Below are 14,614 nucleotides of genomic sequence, written 5' to 3' on the forward strand. Positions count from 1 at the left end.
AACATTTATATTGCTGAATTCAACTAGACCTCGGCTTTCGCCATCTCCCTCGCCATTCGCCATCACCCTCCGAGAGGGGGAAATGCAGTCAATTGGCATCTTTCCACGATGTCGGACTCGGTAACGCTGCCTCCTAACGCCTCGCTACTAAGGCCCACACCCGCCGAGGAATTGGTTCCTTATGGGAGTTGGCTCATCCCAATGGATTCGGAAGGAAGGCTGTACAGCCCACAACGCCAAAATCCCTCCACTCGCCAACGATGGTGGCCGCTGCGGCTGGTATGCAAAACCTCTGCTCCCCATAGGATCCACAAGCTGGGGCAGAAAGATGCCATCAACGTGCTCTGCGTAGTATGTCGGAAACTGATACTTTGCAGTAAGGAGGAGCGGCTAAGAGCCGAAGGTCGCCGGTCGAATCCTATTCCCAAGATAAAGATTGACGCACACCTCCGGACGCATGAGTCAATTACGACTACGGCTACGGCTACGGCTAAGGGGACCCGCTACGACACGTTTTTAGACGCAGAGGAGGAACAAAAAAAAGACGAAGAGAGGCTCAGTGCGATTTGCCGACAATGTCACTATGAGTGACGGAATTCCTATCGCTAAAGACGACAACGTCACCGTGAGTGACGCAATGGCCGTTCCAGCTTCGATCAGTACCCCCTGTTCAGTCTTACTGTCCGAAGCTACCAAGTCGAAGAAGAGGAAGAGAAAAAACAAGAAGAAGAAAAAAAAGCTACGACAAGTGTAGGCCATTTTTATAATTGAACTGGTGTAGTGTCTTGAGCGAGGCAGTTCCCACGCTGGTTCACCGCTGAGTACGCTAGATCCAAGTCTAGTGGAGCAGACAAGTTCTTGTAGTGAGGAGGAGCGGCTAAGAGCCGAAGGTCGCCGGTCGAATCCTATTCCCAAGATGAAGATTGACGCACACCTCCGGACGCATGAGTCGATTACGGCCGTGGCCTTCAAGGTCGCGCGCATCTGTAAGATCGAGAATAGCATCCTCGTGTCTAGTTGAGCACTGCCTTTATTTCTCACGTAGTAAAAGCGATATGACCGAAGTCGATGGTGTTATCGTACACGATAGTGTCGTCGGGTAATCGAGTACGCAGCTTGTCGAGGTCAGTCTTTACAGCCAGAGTATCCTGAGCACCATTGTAAAACCCTGTGCGGGGATACACCATCTTTTCAAGAGGATATGCGGGCGGGTCGAAGCTGCCGTATTTGGCTTTGTTCGCGCAGATTAGAGTCGAGCACAAACCAATACCCAAAAGCCGAACACAGCTGCATCCGTAGTCAAACGCAGCGAAGGTATTGTCGCGAATACCTTGAGCATAGTGAGCCATGTTCTTTACAGAGCTACCCGCAGGCGTTTGCGTCACATACACATGTACGCGCGAGGCGCTGATATTGTTGGTGGGCCCACCGATCAAGTCGATGAAGCCGTCACACACGACGCCAGCCCAAGCACCGGCATATTTGTCCAGTACATTTTGAAGAACAGGGTTGTTGGGACTGAACTCGTTCACGCCGAAGACTTGAAACCATGAATCCACGTACGTCTTAGCCAACGTAACAAGGTTTGGAGATGTAGCAGCTCCCGTCCACGCGACGGGTGCCAATGCTCCGAAGTAGGACACTACCTTGGCGAGCTCCTGGTTTTTGGAAAACCCGACGAACGCTTGTGTAGTCCCTAATGAATGGCCAATGTAGCTCAGTGTCGGTCGTCCCGATACGCTTAGAGCGTAGTTGATCATAGCTGGTAGATCGTAGGTACCCATATCCTCCCAAGTGAATTCCCTGAACTCCTTGTTGTAAACAGTGTAGTCCAAATGCTGCTTCGACCACGTGTTACCTCGGTTGTTACCCAGCCAGACGTCGTAGCCGAGATCAGCGAGGATGAACGCTAAGCTCTGGTTACGGAAGTTCAAGACCCACGTATACAAACTGTCTAGCAGACCGTGTTGCATGTAGACAACCGGTTTGTTCGCTGCTGCAGGAGAGCCCGTTCGGGTTTCAGTGTAGCTTTTGGGGATGCGGTGCATCGTGAGCACATACCGGTCTGCAGTTGTGACCTTGTGCGTCTCGACGGCGTATCCTCGAGCTTGAATGATTTGCACGGTGTTGAGACCAGCATCCCGATCAACGGCGGCTTCCTCCTTGGCCAATCCCGACTGGAAGAGTGCAAATACTCCGAAGAGTATCAACAACACAGTGCTCGGTGGCATAGTTGCTTCGGGCTTGAACTGGTGTCTCTTGCACAGGAGATTGCAAATTGGAGAATGAAAGAAGTAAATCATTTGGAGCTCGACAAGGTGGTGATTAGAATTTCGTTCGAGCTAAGAAGGATGTGTCTCCCGGATCAGATCTTCGACGTAGCACCTCGACTGATAAAATGGGTTTTTTTTAGTCGAAATGCTACTCGCGCAACGTTGAAGTGGGCAAAATCGATTGATATTCAACACGGTAAAATGACGCACCATAGCCTTGCTGATCAAGGAGCGATTCACGCCTAACAGCGTGATACCAGCGCCTACAGACCAGCTTTTCGGGCAGCGCGTAGACTTCGGACTGACCATCTACTGTAGTACTGTATTGCTTCCTAAAATGATCTGATGCCGGACTAAACAGCGCCAGCGATGGCAAATTTTGCGTATTCTGCATTACTCCTGCTAAATGTACTTACGTTCTTCACTACTCTGTTGAACTCTCATACTTCAGTGGATTTGATGTCCACGTTAACTGCCCACTAGTACCCGACATCAACGTGCTTAGCAATCTGAGTGAGCAGGTCTTGGTAGATCAATTCGTTGGCATTAAAGCCCCATGTGAAGTCCAGGTGGTTGTACTCGACGCTTTGGTCGGTGAGAATCGTTGCGCTCTTGAGTCCAGCGCGAAGTTGAGAAATGTCGGTGCTGGTGGCCAGCCAGTCGTCGGTGCCCGTGTAAAATCCCATTCGTGGATACGTCACGGCCCCGAGATCAAACGCAGGCGGGTCGAAAGCGCCGTACACCTCTTTATTTTTGCAGATGAGCTTGGAGCACAAAGCCAGACCCAATGCTCGCACACATTTGCAGCCGTAGTCGTAGTATCGGAACGTGTTGTCACGAATGCCTTGTGCAAAGTGAGCCATGTTCTTCACCGAAGTTCCCGCAGGTGTTTGCGAGATATACACTTGCAATCGTGTGGTGTTCACATTGTCCGACGGCCCCGTGAGCGCGTTGATGATTGAGCCACAGGCCTGGTTGATGAATGCACAAGCGTACTTAGCTAAGATTCCTTGGATCAGCCAATTTGTCTCCCAGAAGGGACCGACACCTAGAATTGTAAACAGGACGTCCAGGTATGAATCGGCCATGAGTTTGAAGATTGGTGAAGTGGTGTGGCCCAGGTACGCGACGGGGGCAAGCGCACCGAAATACGAAACCTTTTTGGCCAGTTCCTGGTTGACTGAGAACCCGGCGAACGCTTGCATGGTTCCTTCCGAGTGTCCGACATAGCTGAGCGTCGAGTGGCCTGTCGTGCTCAGCACGTAGTTGAGCATCGCGGGCATGTCGTACAATGCCATTTCCTGCCACGAGAACGCCCAGTATTCATCGTCGTCGGTCGTGTAGGTCACGTGCTGGTTCGACCAGGTTGTGCCGCGGTTGTTGCCGAGCCAGACGTCGTACCCGGCGTCTGCGAGGACGAAAGCCAAGCTCTGGTTGCGGAAGTTGCACACGTAGGTGAAGCTGCTGTCGAGCAGGCCATGGATCAAGTAGACTGCTGGTTTGTTGGCTGCGGCTATAGCGTTTTGTTGGCTCTCGGTGTGCGTCTTAGGCAGGCGGTACATGGTCAAAATGTAGTTGTCCGAGGTTGTTACTTTGTGCTCTTCGACGTCGTAGCCGCGAGCTTTGATGATCTCCATGACGGTGCGGCCATCGTCGGGATCGATATATGCTTCGGCCACCTCTCGTTCGGCGAAAACGGACGTCGTAGCCAGCAGCACGCACAAGGAGAGCAAGAGTGTCAAGCCGTAAGAAATCGCCATGATGATACACAAAGGTACTTCGTGTGGAGCGCAGCGAATTGCGTTATGATCAGCAGGAATACAGCGTGGCTGATGAGCTCTCTTTCGTGGTGATGTATGCTGCAAATCTCATCTCAGCGGCAACCAGGTGGCGCGCAGTTTTCCAGACGCTTGGATACCTGTCACTGACAGTGTCAGCCGGCGGGAGAACAGCGGTGTACGACGTAGTACTTGTAGTTTACTGGTGCCACCAGACTGGTGGCCGATAGCGGCAATAATGACCAACTGAAGAAATCGGTGCGATTGCATTGGTGTCTCCTTGATAAGGAGTCCTCATCGAGAAACTGGTAGCCTTAGTAAGGTAAGGTGACCTTACACGGCAGTTTAAGTAAGCTTATCCGATACGTGGTAGCAGCGAAGATGATCTTCTCCTCGATGTCTACGAGAGCACGACGTGGCCATGCGAATGCCACGGTGCAGGCAGTTCATATCTGTCACAAAGATGCGGGCATTAAATACTCGAAAGTTAGCTTATGTCAGGGTACGCGTAAGTCCCAATGGGGCTTTGACGCGAAATCCACGAATTTTGTCAAGTTGCTTGATAAGTAGGAAACAATTGGGAGATTTGTCAGAAGGACCTGCCTTCTTTTTGATCAGATATAGCAGGGTATACAAAGTCCAGACAGCGCTTATCTCTGCATAATCACCCCGGGTCTTGAAGCGACGTCTGAACCGACACGAGCCAAGATACAAGCTGTGCACAGCATCAATAAACCTGCTCGGCAGGTTGAGATAAAGCAAGATGCCGCTTGTGCCTCGGTACACGTGGGAGCAAGACGGCTGCAGCCTTGCGCTGGAGCTGCATTTACCCGGGACAGCGCTGCGAAATATTGACATTTATGGTACGACTGACTCGTGAGTCTTTCAAGGTGTATGGGCTCATTAAATATTATTGAACTCTTCTTTAGTAAGCGACCTGGTGATAAAGGTCAATGCTGCGCCATACGTGCTGCTATTGGATCTTCATGATGCCGTGGATGATGCGTCTGCTGTTGTGAAGAGCATCCCAGCGTCGAAGCTGCTTCGGATATCACTGAAAAAGCAGGAGAATCGATTATGGAAGCAGCTGCAGTACCAAGGCTCCAAAACGGTTCTACGCGAGCGCCGTGACGCGTCCATGGAGAGGAAAAGAGCGAGCGAGACTGCGTTGAGTGAGAAGAGGAAAGAGAAGAAGCATCAGGAGGAGAAAGAGACGCTGCGGGCACAGATGGCGGTCGACGACACGAATCGTCAGATTCTAACCGACCTGAAGGCCGAGGAGAAAGAACGAGAAGAGGTACAAGCTTGCTGTTTATCATCCTGAAGACTTGACGGCTAATGGTTTGCTCTTGTGTCTTCTTATAGCGGAGTTTGTATGAATCATTTCGCAATCTACAAGTCCAAAAGCAAAATGAAACGCAGAGAACGCAAGATCAGAGCAGTATTCAAAAAGATACTGATACATTTGGTCCAAAAATCCCTCAGAGGCAGAAAGACTCGACGCCCATTAGCAATAAAATAACGAAGAAAGTGTCTTTTGCTGCGTCGCACGAACAAGGAAAGAGTCTCGCCTCAAAAGACAACCGAAAAGACGAAATTATCGAGTTGACTGAAGACGGCAGCTTCGACGTGACAAGCGCCACAAAGTCTACAACTCACGCTGACGAGAAGATCGCTGCTACAGATAATCAAGGTAACGCTCAAGAAAACACTCGAGATGAGGCCGTCGAAGTGGACGATAAAGACGACATTTCCGAGCTGCAAGAGAAGGTCGAATTACGGCCTCCGCGACAGTGCGTACAGTCAGAAATCCGCTTCACACCTCGCGTTTTCCCTACTCCTTCTCGAGAATCCAAAGCTGCGGAGGAGGAGGACTGGCTACTGAAGAACAGGAAGCACATCAACCAACACAAAGGTCTCAACCGCACATCGGAGTACGACATCAGCGAAACAGACCGTACGTACTTGTCCCTCCGTATATGCCATAGAATGCATTCGGAGCTTATAGCTCTACTTTTATTTATTGGACAGCGATGTGGCTGAAGGCTAAAGGTGACGACTTTTTCCATTCAAAAGACTTCCGCAGCGCCACAAACGCATACGCTGAAGCCATCTCAGCAACATCCAGCGACAACAACGACCTGATTGCTACGTGTCTATCAAACCGTGCCGCTTGTCTGCTTCAACTTGGCGAGTTTGAGGTACGTCTGCAGGCTGCTCAGCTGTCTACTAGGAGTAGATCGACCCACCTGATCTACGCCTCTGTGACTTACAGGAATGCATCAATGACTGCTCCAAAGCACTTTCGTATCTGCCCGACACGCGTGACAAGGACGAAAACTCAAGCGTGATGAAACACTACCGACTGAAACTTAAACTCTTTGTACGACGTGGCACTGCGTACTGTCGTACAGGTCAGTACAGTCAAGCTAAGGCAGACTACGGTGTTGCATGCTCCATGGACACTCAGAACCCGCAACTTCGTGATGACTTCATGGAGCTAGTCGCAATGGAAAAGGCTCACGAACTCAAAGAAGCAGGCGACAGCATCTTCCGGGAAGGCAGAGACCTTGATAAAGCTATCCAGATGTACTCGGATTCCTTGCAATTGAATCCGCTCTCCATCGCCTGCTTATCGAACCGAGCTGCGTGTTATCTGATGCTACATCGCGCCAAGGAATGCGCTGAAGACTGCACACAGGCACTGGAGCTGCTGCAACAAGACACCACTTCTATGGGTATGTCGGGTCAGGAGCACGGCCTTGCATTCTTCTCTTTTGGTCCTGCTGCTGGATCATCCCAACGGCGCTCTTGGGTCGTCAAAACACTGGTTCGACGTGGTGCTGCCTACTTATCTCTTCACAACTTGGACAAAGGTGCGCTCTTGAAAGCTGTGGGTTTTTTTTCAGTGTACACTAATGATTTCTATACCCTCTGTAGCCGAGCAAGATTTCGCAGCAGGTGTCGAGCTGGACCCTTCCAACGAAGCTCTTAAGGCGGATTTGGCTAAAGTTCAGAGCGAACGTAAGCAGAACGAAGCGAAGCTGGTTGCCCAGCCAGCTCCACTGCGAGCTTAACTTGTCACTTCTTAGCGATGTAATGCAACAGAACACGTGCAAGTATGCAGCTTTGAAGTTATAAAGATTTGGTAGTTTTGTGGTGAGTGAAAACACGATTGTGTTGCATCTAAAGCAACCCGATCGAGAGGTTCGGTAGTGCCACGTCGAGCGGTTTATTGCTACTGGCTGATCGATTGCGCTGTCCAGCTTCTTCGTCAACGTGATCTTCACTCGCAGACGACAAGCGGTCGAGTTTCCATGCCGGTGTGACTTTAGACTGCGGTGACGGGGGAGAACGTCCACCAGACAGAGACGTGGTGACGACGTGAGCACAGTACGCGAGGAGGCTTCCGGTGCTGCGCTTTCGCACTTTACGAGGCGAAGAGCCAGCGGAAGGCAATCCGTCGAGTACGAACTCCACCCCATCTATCGGTTTGAGTAGGCGGCCCTCGGGTGGAGATGGTAGGGGGTATCCAACGTAGCTAAAACCTTTAGCCGGTAGACTTTTAGCACGGTTTCGTCCAGGAGCGGGTGGAGGGAGGGGGTTTACGCTCTTATCGATCAGAATCCCATACGAATCTGGCCACTGCAACGGACCCTGATTCAGTGAGATTTTGTTGGAAGATGTTGGCGATTCGTCGCACTCCGGGACGTTCGTTGCGAGTCTTGTTCCACTGGACCAAAGCCTGTACGGGGACTCTGTGCGTGGCGTCACTCTTAGTTCCAGATCGTGCGCCACGAGTTTGGATTTGTGGATGGACGAGCGCTCGCGCTGTGCTGCGTGTTGCACTTGGCGCATCCAATTTGACACGCGGGTCAAAAGGGAGCGGACTCTGCGGGCATTATCCGCTGCCGCTTGCTGTTCGTGTTGAACAGTTTGCAATTGGGACCTCAAACGCTGCTCAATCTGTTTGTGCGTTTCGATTGTTTGCTGCAGCTTTACAGCATGATCTTTCTCCATTTGCGTCAAACGTTGCGTTAACGTGGTGTTCTCGCTCCGTAGCAGCTGTAACTCGTCCTTTTCTTCGAGAGCTTCACACTTGGAAAGAAAAGTATTTTCATTCGTTTGGCATTCGTTATCATCAACACTCGATTCGTCGTCTTCCTGGTTGTTAGCGTCTCCCTCGTCTTCCCAATTTGGAAGAGTCTTGGACTTGCCTACGAGACCTTCCTTGGTCACTGAATTGAGGTAGCATTGCCAACCCACATCTGACGGGCTCATTGTGAGCAGGGATGCTGCTATCGGAGCGGCAGCGTGGCGAGAGCTGCGTTCAACCATCACACAGACTATCGAGCTTTTGGCTGCGCTGCAAATGCAATAATGCACTCTCTTGCATACTCGAGCGAAAGAGGAATCTCCGTCGATATCAACGTAGCGGATAAGACCCTCCCATTTCTGCATAGATCTAATGCCGTTTGATGCAAAAATGCATGGCCAACCCGACGCAACCAAAACTGTACCGCTTCGATCGAGAACATACGCGAACCAGCGCAATGTGGTTCTGGAAATAGGCATGGTTGATCAACGTCAGTGTCATATGGACTTCTAGCGAGTTTGCGGCGGAATCACTCGGATGGTTGTCGTGCCCCAACGTTCGTTGGATTTGCGAAGTTGAAGTTGCGCAATGTGTGCATTTTGCTCGCCGCATTGTGACCAGCTTACGCCAACTTGGCGTCGCCAAGAGCTCCATACCTCGAGTCGAGTGAGCCTCTTTACAGATGCTGGGCTTTCATTCGAGGCAATCATGCGCTTCTACTAAGTGGCTAGATCTCGAATTGCGTGCGTCTGGAATTCACTTTCATTCTAAAAGCCGTTATTTCTTAACGGTTTTGCCAGTCGCCTTTACTTCTTCGAGTAGTCAATTGCTGGAATCTTCATCTCTATCCTTCGCTGCACTCCAGACTGAAGATCATGCACTACATGCCCTGGTACTGTAGCAGTGTTCACTCACTTGCTTGGCGTAAAGGGCGAAGGAGGCAAGTCCGAACCGATCCTCCGCGTAAGTCTCGCGACAGCTGCTCTAATTAAACAAATTTTCGTTGCATTGTATCGCAATAAAAAGACCTTCTCTCTTCATCTATTAGTCTATCCACATCAAAACCTGTTCAATTTGTTGTAATATCAACTTCTCCGGAGTAAGGCAACATGACCTCCTTGCAGAGACGCTACATGGCGGACCGGGAGCAATCGCCATGGAGCTGCTGGCTTGCTCGATTCCTGGCGCTCCATCACTCGCTCATTCTCATCGCCCTCCTCACTCATCTCTATCGAGTCAATTGCAATGCCTCCAATGCTCAACAGCAGCTTCGCACACGCGCACATGTCGCCGCCATCGTCTCCACGAGTGCGCAAGCTCGACGTCCTGGATGACAGTCGCGACCAGAGCCAACGCGGCATCGGCCGCGTTATTCTCGACACGCTGCAGCAGCGCGTAACCATCGCATCGCTTCGTTCGCTCATTAACTGCTCTGGAATCGGTGAGACGGAGCCGTTCAGCCTGCCACCACAGCGCCGCATGCTAGCGCGTATGAAGACGAACGCCAACTACTTTTTGACCAACTATCTGCTATTCACGCTCGGCGTCTTCGCCTTCTTGTTGTAAGTTTTGCAATAGCAAATTGGCTGAATGTTGGAAAACTGACTCGTTGTCGCTGTAGACTGTTCTTCCACCCGATTCAGCTGTTGATTTGCCTCGTTGTGGGCTACGGATGGCACGTGTTTCTCACCAAGAAGGAGATCCCGACCGGCAAGATCGAGGTCTTGGGTCGACGACTCAGTGAACAAGACATTCTACTCGCAGCAACAGGATGTGGGTTTTGTTGCTGGTAGTTCGTAGGCTCCGCTGAGTTTGACACTGATAGCTTTGATGTTGTTGCATTATCCGCAGCGACAATGGTGTTCTTGCTCTTCTTCGTGTTGCCTACAGTCATCTTTGCACTCTCCGTCTCGTACGTTGTATACACAATAGTCATTAAGGATCTATCTCGTCATTGACATTGTTACTGCTGTCATAGGTCACTGGCTAGTGCAGCGCATGCACTTCTCCGCAACAATCGACTTAAAGATGACTCGTTCGATGCACGCCGAAGCCCAGCAACATCGTCAGAAGCCGAAGAGCTTGTGTAGAAACCCTCTAGATCTGTTGAAATGCGTTGGCACATTTCTTCTTGCAGCGTTTGTGTCCTCGTCGCCACGACACTTTTATTAATCCAGACTACGTTCATACTATCTCAGCTGTGCAGCTCTTTTCACTCAAGTCGCTTCTTGACAGCGAATCTGACGGTATCTCCTTGTTCATTGTACCCCATTTGTCGCGTGTGCATCAAAACATTCGCCAATACAGGGATTTTGAATGCCAGAAACGGGAACGAGAAGAGTCCGTAGGCAGTTCGGATCCAGTAAAATAACGCCTGACGCTGCCACGTCTCCAATGGCAGCCAGAGCACGAGGCCAGCGAGCGCCATGATAATGATGAAGGATACCGTCTCGTACCCGCAGAACTTCATGAGATACCCCCCACGGTCCAGATGTACTTCGTTACCGAAGGCATCGCGAAACGCTCCACGTTCCCGCATCTCCATGGACTTTGTCCGGTACAACGCTGTTTCTTGCGGACGAACTGTGTAAGGCAAGCGGAAGAAAGCTGCCCAGACGAGAACAATCTGGAGCACGAAGAAACAAGCCGTCCCATCGCTCAAGGCAGGGCCACCGCCACTTTGACACGCCAGCATGGAGCCTTGTGTCACACATTTCACGTACATAAAGACGCCAAGCATCATGTGCATGATACCGAGCGTAATGAACTGCGCGGCTTTGAATCCCACGATGAACTGACACAATTGATGCTCATTGGTCTTGTCCTTGATGATGAACAGGAAGATCCACCACAATTGACCACCACGGGCAAAAGACCCACACTCGTATAAAGGATCCACCATGGGTCTTTAAATGATCTCCAAATCGTCTTGTCATGAGGGAACAAATGGTGCAGAATATGGCCACGAGCACGTCGAAATAGCCCGAATCTTCGGCTCGTGACTGGGACGACACCAGCTCCTCCATCCTCGCTCAAGGGCACACTTCCAGCGTCAGTATTCTTGCTAGTAGCAGAGTCTTCTACCTCATTGGTCCCTGGATCTTGTCCAAATAGCTCTCGTGTCTTCCGGAAAATCTCCATCTTGACGTCCGGCATAAATTGCTCAATGCCAATGTCAATATTCGTCTAAATCAAACAAAGCGTCACTGTATTAGCTCTCATCCACCTCATAAAACCCAATCTAGATCCGTTTACCTTCAAGTAGCTGGGCATATCGGGGTCCTTCAGTGTCTGCTTCAATCTAGCCGCCACAATATCCAGCGCTCTCTCCAGCACTTTCCTCACAGTACGGTGCATGACCGATTGCACCTCGTCTTTCGTATCTTTGGCAATATGGTTCAATCTCTTGCCTGTAGACACGATCATCGTGCTCGTACTGCCCACGATATCGCTCCATGCTGTGGAGTGCTGGTCCGCCACATCTGCAGCTTTCTCCGCAGCGTCGAGCACCTGCTTCTCAGGGAAAATGTCCGGGAAAACACGTTTGTATTCCTGTGCGAAGAGCTGTACGTCCCTGACCACCAGCTCCGTATTGATCTCCTGCTCAGCATCGAGAGAGTCGCTACTACCGATACTTAGTCGTCTTAGCTGTTTTTTATTGGTCAAATTGCGCCAGAAGCGCCGCATTTCCAGCCGTTGCTGGGGCGATAGCTGCGGCATGTTCTCCATGGCTTGGAAGAAGAGCTCCGTGCTCACAGGCCGCTCCGCTAGCTCAATCTCCTGATCCTCCATCTCCTCGCGCTCCTGGAGGAACGAGAACACGAACACACCAGCCGACATGGCCACCGCCCCGTACAGCAGCCGCGCGCGCAGCAGCGACTCCAGCATCGCTCTTCAGTCTCGTAAACGATGTCGCTTCAACTACGTGATGTGGCAAACATAATATTGATGTACACAGCATAGCCTTTACGTTTTACTTTTGGCTCATAATTGAAGAAGCATGGCCGAGTATGCGCAGGATGTTGCAAGGTGGAGGATCTGGTGTCGCGCGCGACAGACGAGTCCCTTGCGGGGCCCGAGTGGGCCCTGAACATAGCGCTATGTGACTGTGCTAATGCGAGCGACGCTGTGTGCGACGACATCGTGCGCTTCTTGCAGCGTCGGCTACAGAGTAACAGCCCCAAGGTGGCGCTGCTAGCTTTAGTGCTGACGGAGACTGTAGTGAAGAACGGACCGCCTGCGATCCACAGCCAAGTCGGCTCCAGAGTGTTTCTCAGCGAAGTAGCGGCGCTGGCAGACGGTAGTCTGGGCGTGGACGTGCAGAACCAAGCTCTTCTTTTGATCCGCCAATGGGCAGACGCATTCAAGGGCACCGAGCTACAGGCCTTTCAGGACGTCTATAGACAGCTCAAGATGCAGGGCATCGCCTTTCCTGAGATCGAAAATGACGCTCCTATCTTCACACCACCATCGTCGACTTCTATTAGGGAGGAGGACTATACAACTTCTGCTGCTCCTGGACGACACACGCGAGAGCAGCAATTGCAGAAGCTCCACGCAGACTTGAAGGTGGTTCAAGAGAAGATCAAACAATTGAGAGATCTACACACCCGTGGACAGACTGGTGAGCAGCTGGAAGATGTTTTGGATTTCTTACGGCAATGCCAGCCCAGGATGAACACGCTCATTGAAGGAGGAATCATGGGCAAGATCGACGAACGCACGTTGGAAGAGTGTCTCAACGTCAGTGAACGAGAACTAACTGAAGGAAATGGCTGGCTAAAAGACCTTTAAATGTTGTTGTGACGGACAGGTGAATGATACTTTAATGAAGACTCTAGAGGAGTGTAGCAAGACTAAGATGCAAGACATGATGACGTTCGATTCGCCACCGCGTGTGAATCACACGGCCGGATTGCAGCAAGGTGTGAGCGACCTGAGTTTGAACGGAGCAGGTACGGTATCGAGCTCTGCAGCTGCAGCCCCTCGAGCAGTGACTTCTGCTCGCTCGACTCTCACCACGCTGAATGATGGTATGTAATGGATAGGGACTGTGTTGTGACGGCGACGGTGCGCGTACTAAACCCTACGCTTCAGAATTTGACAATTTTCTGGGCATGACATCGCCAAAGTAGTGGGAAGACCATAAAAACAAGAGTGTTTAAGCGGAAGTTTTAGTGTTGCTTTACGACCTGTATGTCGTTCCGTTCAATTGATGGACATGTCTTTGGTTGTCGCCTTCGGTGCGCGCTTCATGATCCACTCCTTTTCTTCTTCAGTGGGTTCCCGTGTCTTGGACGGGTCGTCATAGGCCGATACCAGGCCGGTTGAAGGCGTGTAGATGCCGTTTCCTGCGTCGAACGATCCGAGCGGCACCACGCGCTGGACGCCAGTGTCGAAGTAGTTGAGCTCGCCTGCTGGTAAGATGCCTCGAGGAGATACCGACTCGGAGTAGTATTGTCGGTTGGCGTCTGTGCAGTATGTCCAGCCGGTTGGTGCGTATTCCAGCCCATCCGAGAAGGTGAAGGTGCCTTCAATTTGCTACAAAGCCAAACAGAAACATCAGCCTGTGTGTCGTGTATCCAGCAGGCTCCGTCCTTACCTTTCCGCAGGCCCATTCTCCTTCTAGCTTTCCTTCCGGAAAGAACAGTGTCCCGTGACCATGAAATTCGCCGTTTTGGAACTCTCCTTCGTATCGATTGCCGTCAGGAAGATTCAGCACACCTTTGCCGTGATACCGACCAAATTCCATACTGCCTTCGTACTGGGCAAAGCACGCCGCTAAGCAGAAATCTGAGGACTACATTCTAAGCAACTGGTAGTACCTTTGATTGACTGTACTCCATCTTTCAAGATGCTCGAAGTAAAAAATGAAATTGGGCGATTTCTCGTGCAGATTCGAGGTAGCGTGGTTGCTATTTTTATACCGTACAATGATAAGTTTAACCATTTTTGAGGCCCAGAGTTGAGCGAATAAACCTTACAAACTCATTGGTGAATCGAATGCTAACTTCGAGTTGCACTCATGATCGCTGCTGTCTTCTATCTAATGACGTTGCGAAGACGTTCGACTCGCTAAAAAGGCTCAGAAGGTCAGCGCACTTTAAGCCGAAACTGATTGCGATGGATTGCGGAGTCTTTTCAAAGTTTTATTTTTCTGAAGATGATACTATTTTCGTTTCTCTCGCCACGTTAAGTTTTGCATCCTTAAAGCGGTGAAAGCAGGTTCAATTGACAGCTACATCTGACCTTGTAGTCGCGAACGATGGTATTTTTCAACACACTAATCATCCGTTTTACTTACGAAGTACGTAGTTCGTAGACCACATGCTGAGTGAATATGGCCATGCTCAACTGAACCTTCGTCACGTCACAGTAATCGGATGGCTACTGTCTTTCCGAACATGAAGCCGGTATTTGTGTCACTGAAATTCTCTGCAACGCGTTCAAAAGCTATCGCGGACTCC

At 50.8% G+C, this 14,614-nt stretch overlaps 8 protein-coding genes across 8 annotated transcripts; 3 read left to right on the forward strand and 5 right to left on the reverse strand.

Annotated features, from left to right (window-relative positions):
* Positions 1-1,037: 1,037 nt before the first annotated feature.
* Positions 1,038-2,231, reverse strand: PITG_01274 (lipase, putative; the record flags this gene model as incomplete). Its single annotated transcript, XM_002907901.1, has 1 exon — positions 1,038-2,231. One exon carries the CDS (start codon positions 2,229-2,231, stop codon positions 1,038-1,040), a length of 1,194 nt encoding a protein of 397 aa, XP_002907947.1.
* A 521-nt stretch (positions 2,232-2,752) lies between these two features.
* On the reverse strand, positions 2,753-4,033 carry PITG_01275 (lipase, putative; the record flags this gene model as incomplete). The annotated part of the gene is made up of 1 exon (XM_002907902.1): positions 2,753-4,033. The coding sequence occupies one exon, from the start codon at positions 4,031-4,033 to the stop codon at positions 2,753-2,755; it is 1,281 nt and encodes a 426-aa protein (XP_002907948.1).
* Positions 4,034-4,814: 781 nt separating this feature from the next.
* Positions 4,815-7,128, forward strand: PITG_01276 (uncharacterized protein; the record flags this gene model as incomplete). Its single annotated transcript, XM_002907903.1, has 6 exons — positions 4,815-4,914; positions 4,981-5,348; positions 5,537-6,008; positions 6,083-6,252; positions 6,327-6,927; positions 6,992-7,128. 6 exons carry the CDS (start codon positions 4,815-4,817, stop codon positions 7,126-7,128), a joined length of 1,848 nt encoding a protein of 615 aa, XP_002907949.1.
* A 109-nt stretch (positions 7,129-7,237) lies between these two features.
* PITG_01277 (uncharacterized protein) lies at positions 7,238-8,071 on the reverse strand (the record flags this gene model as incomplete). The annotated part of the gene is made up of 4 exons (XM_002907904.1): positions 7,238-7,289; positions 7,350-7,471; positions 7,589-7,661; positions 7,755-8,071. The coding sequence occupies 4 exons, from the start codon at positions 8,069-8,071 to the stop codon at positions 7,238-7,240; spliced, it is 564 nt and encodes a 187-aa protein (XP_002907950.1).
* A 1,190-nt stretch (positions 8,072-9,261) lies between these two features.
* On the forward strand, positions 9,262-9,940 carry PITG_01278 (uncharacterized protein; the record flags this gene model as incomplete). Its single annotated transcript, XM_002907905.1, has 2 exons — positions 9,262-9,709; positions 9,769-9,940. 2 exons carry the CDS (start codon positions 9,393-9,395, stop codon positions 9,938-9,940), a joined length of 489 nt encoding a protein of 162 aa, XP_002907951.1.
* A 419-nt stretch (positions 9,941-10,359) lies between these two features.
* Positions 10,360-12,064, reverse strand: PITG_01279 (uncharacterized protein; the record flags this gene model as incomplete). The annotated part of the gene is made up of 4 exons (XM_002907906.1): positions 10,360-10,971; positions 11,013-11,174; positions 11,232-11,333; positions 11,403-12,064. 4 exons carry the CDS (start codon positions 12,033-12,035, stop codon positions 10,360-10,362), a joined length of 1,509 nt encoding a protein of 502 aa, XP_002907952.1.
* An 83-nt stretch (positions 12,065-12,147) lies between these two features.
* Positions 12,148-13,188, forward strand: PITG_01280 (uncharacterized protein; the record flags this gene model as incomplete). Its single annotated transcript, XM_002907907.1, has 3 exons — positions 12,148-12,168; positions 12,210-12,890; positions 12,961-13,188. 3 exons carry the CDS (start codon positions 12,148-12,150, stop codon positions 13,186-13,188), a joined length of 930 nt encoding a protein of 309 aa, XP_002907953.1.
* A 167-nt stretch (positions 13,189-13,355) lies between these two features.
* On the reverse strand, positions 13,356-13,899 carry PITG_01281 (uncharacterized protein; the record flags this gene model as incomplete). The annotated part of the gene is made up of 2 exons (XM_002907908.1): positions 13,356-13,688; positions 13,750-13,899. 2 exons carry the CDS (start codon positions 13,897-13,899, stop codon positions 13,356-13,358), a joined length of 483 nt encoding a protein of 160 aa, XP_002907954.1.
* Positions 13,900-14,614: the final 715 nt, after the last annotated feature.

Source organism: Phytophthora infestans, genomic scaffold, assembly GCF_000142945.1.
Source record: "Phytophthora infestans T30-4 supercont1.2 genomic scaffold, whole genome shotgun sequence".
Classification (NCBI taxonomy): domain Eukaryota; phylum Oomycota; class Peronosporomycetes; order Peronosporales; family Peronosporaceae; genus Phytophthora; species Phytophthora infestans.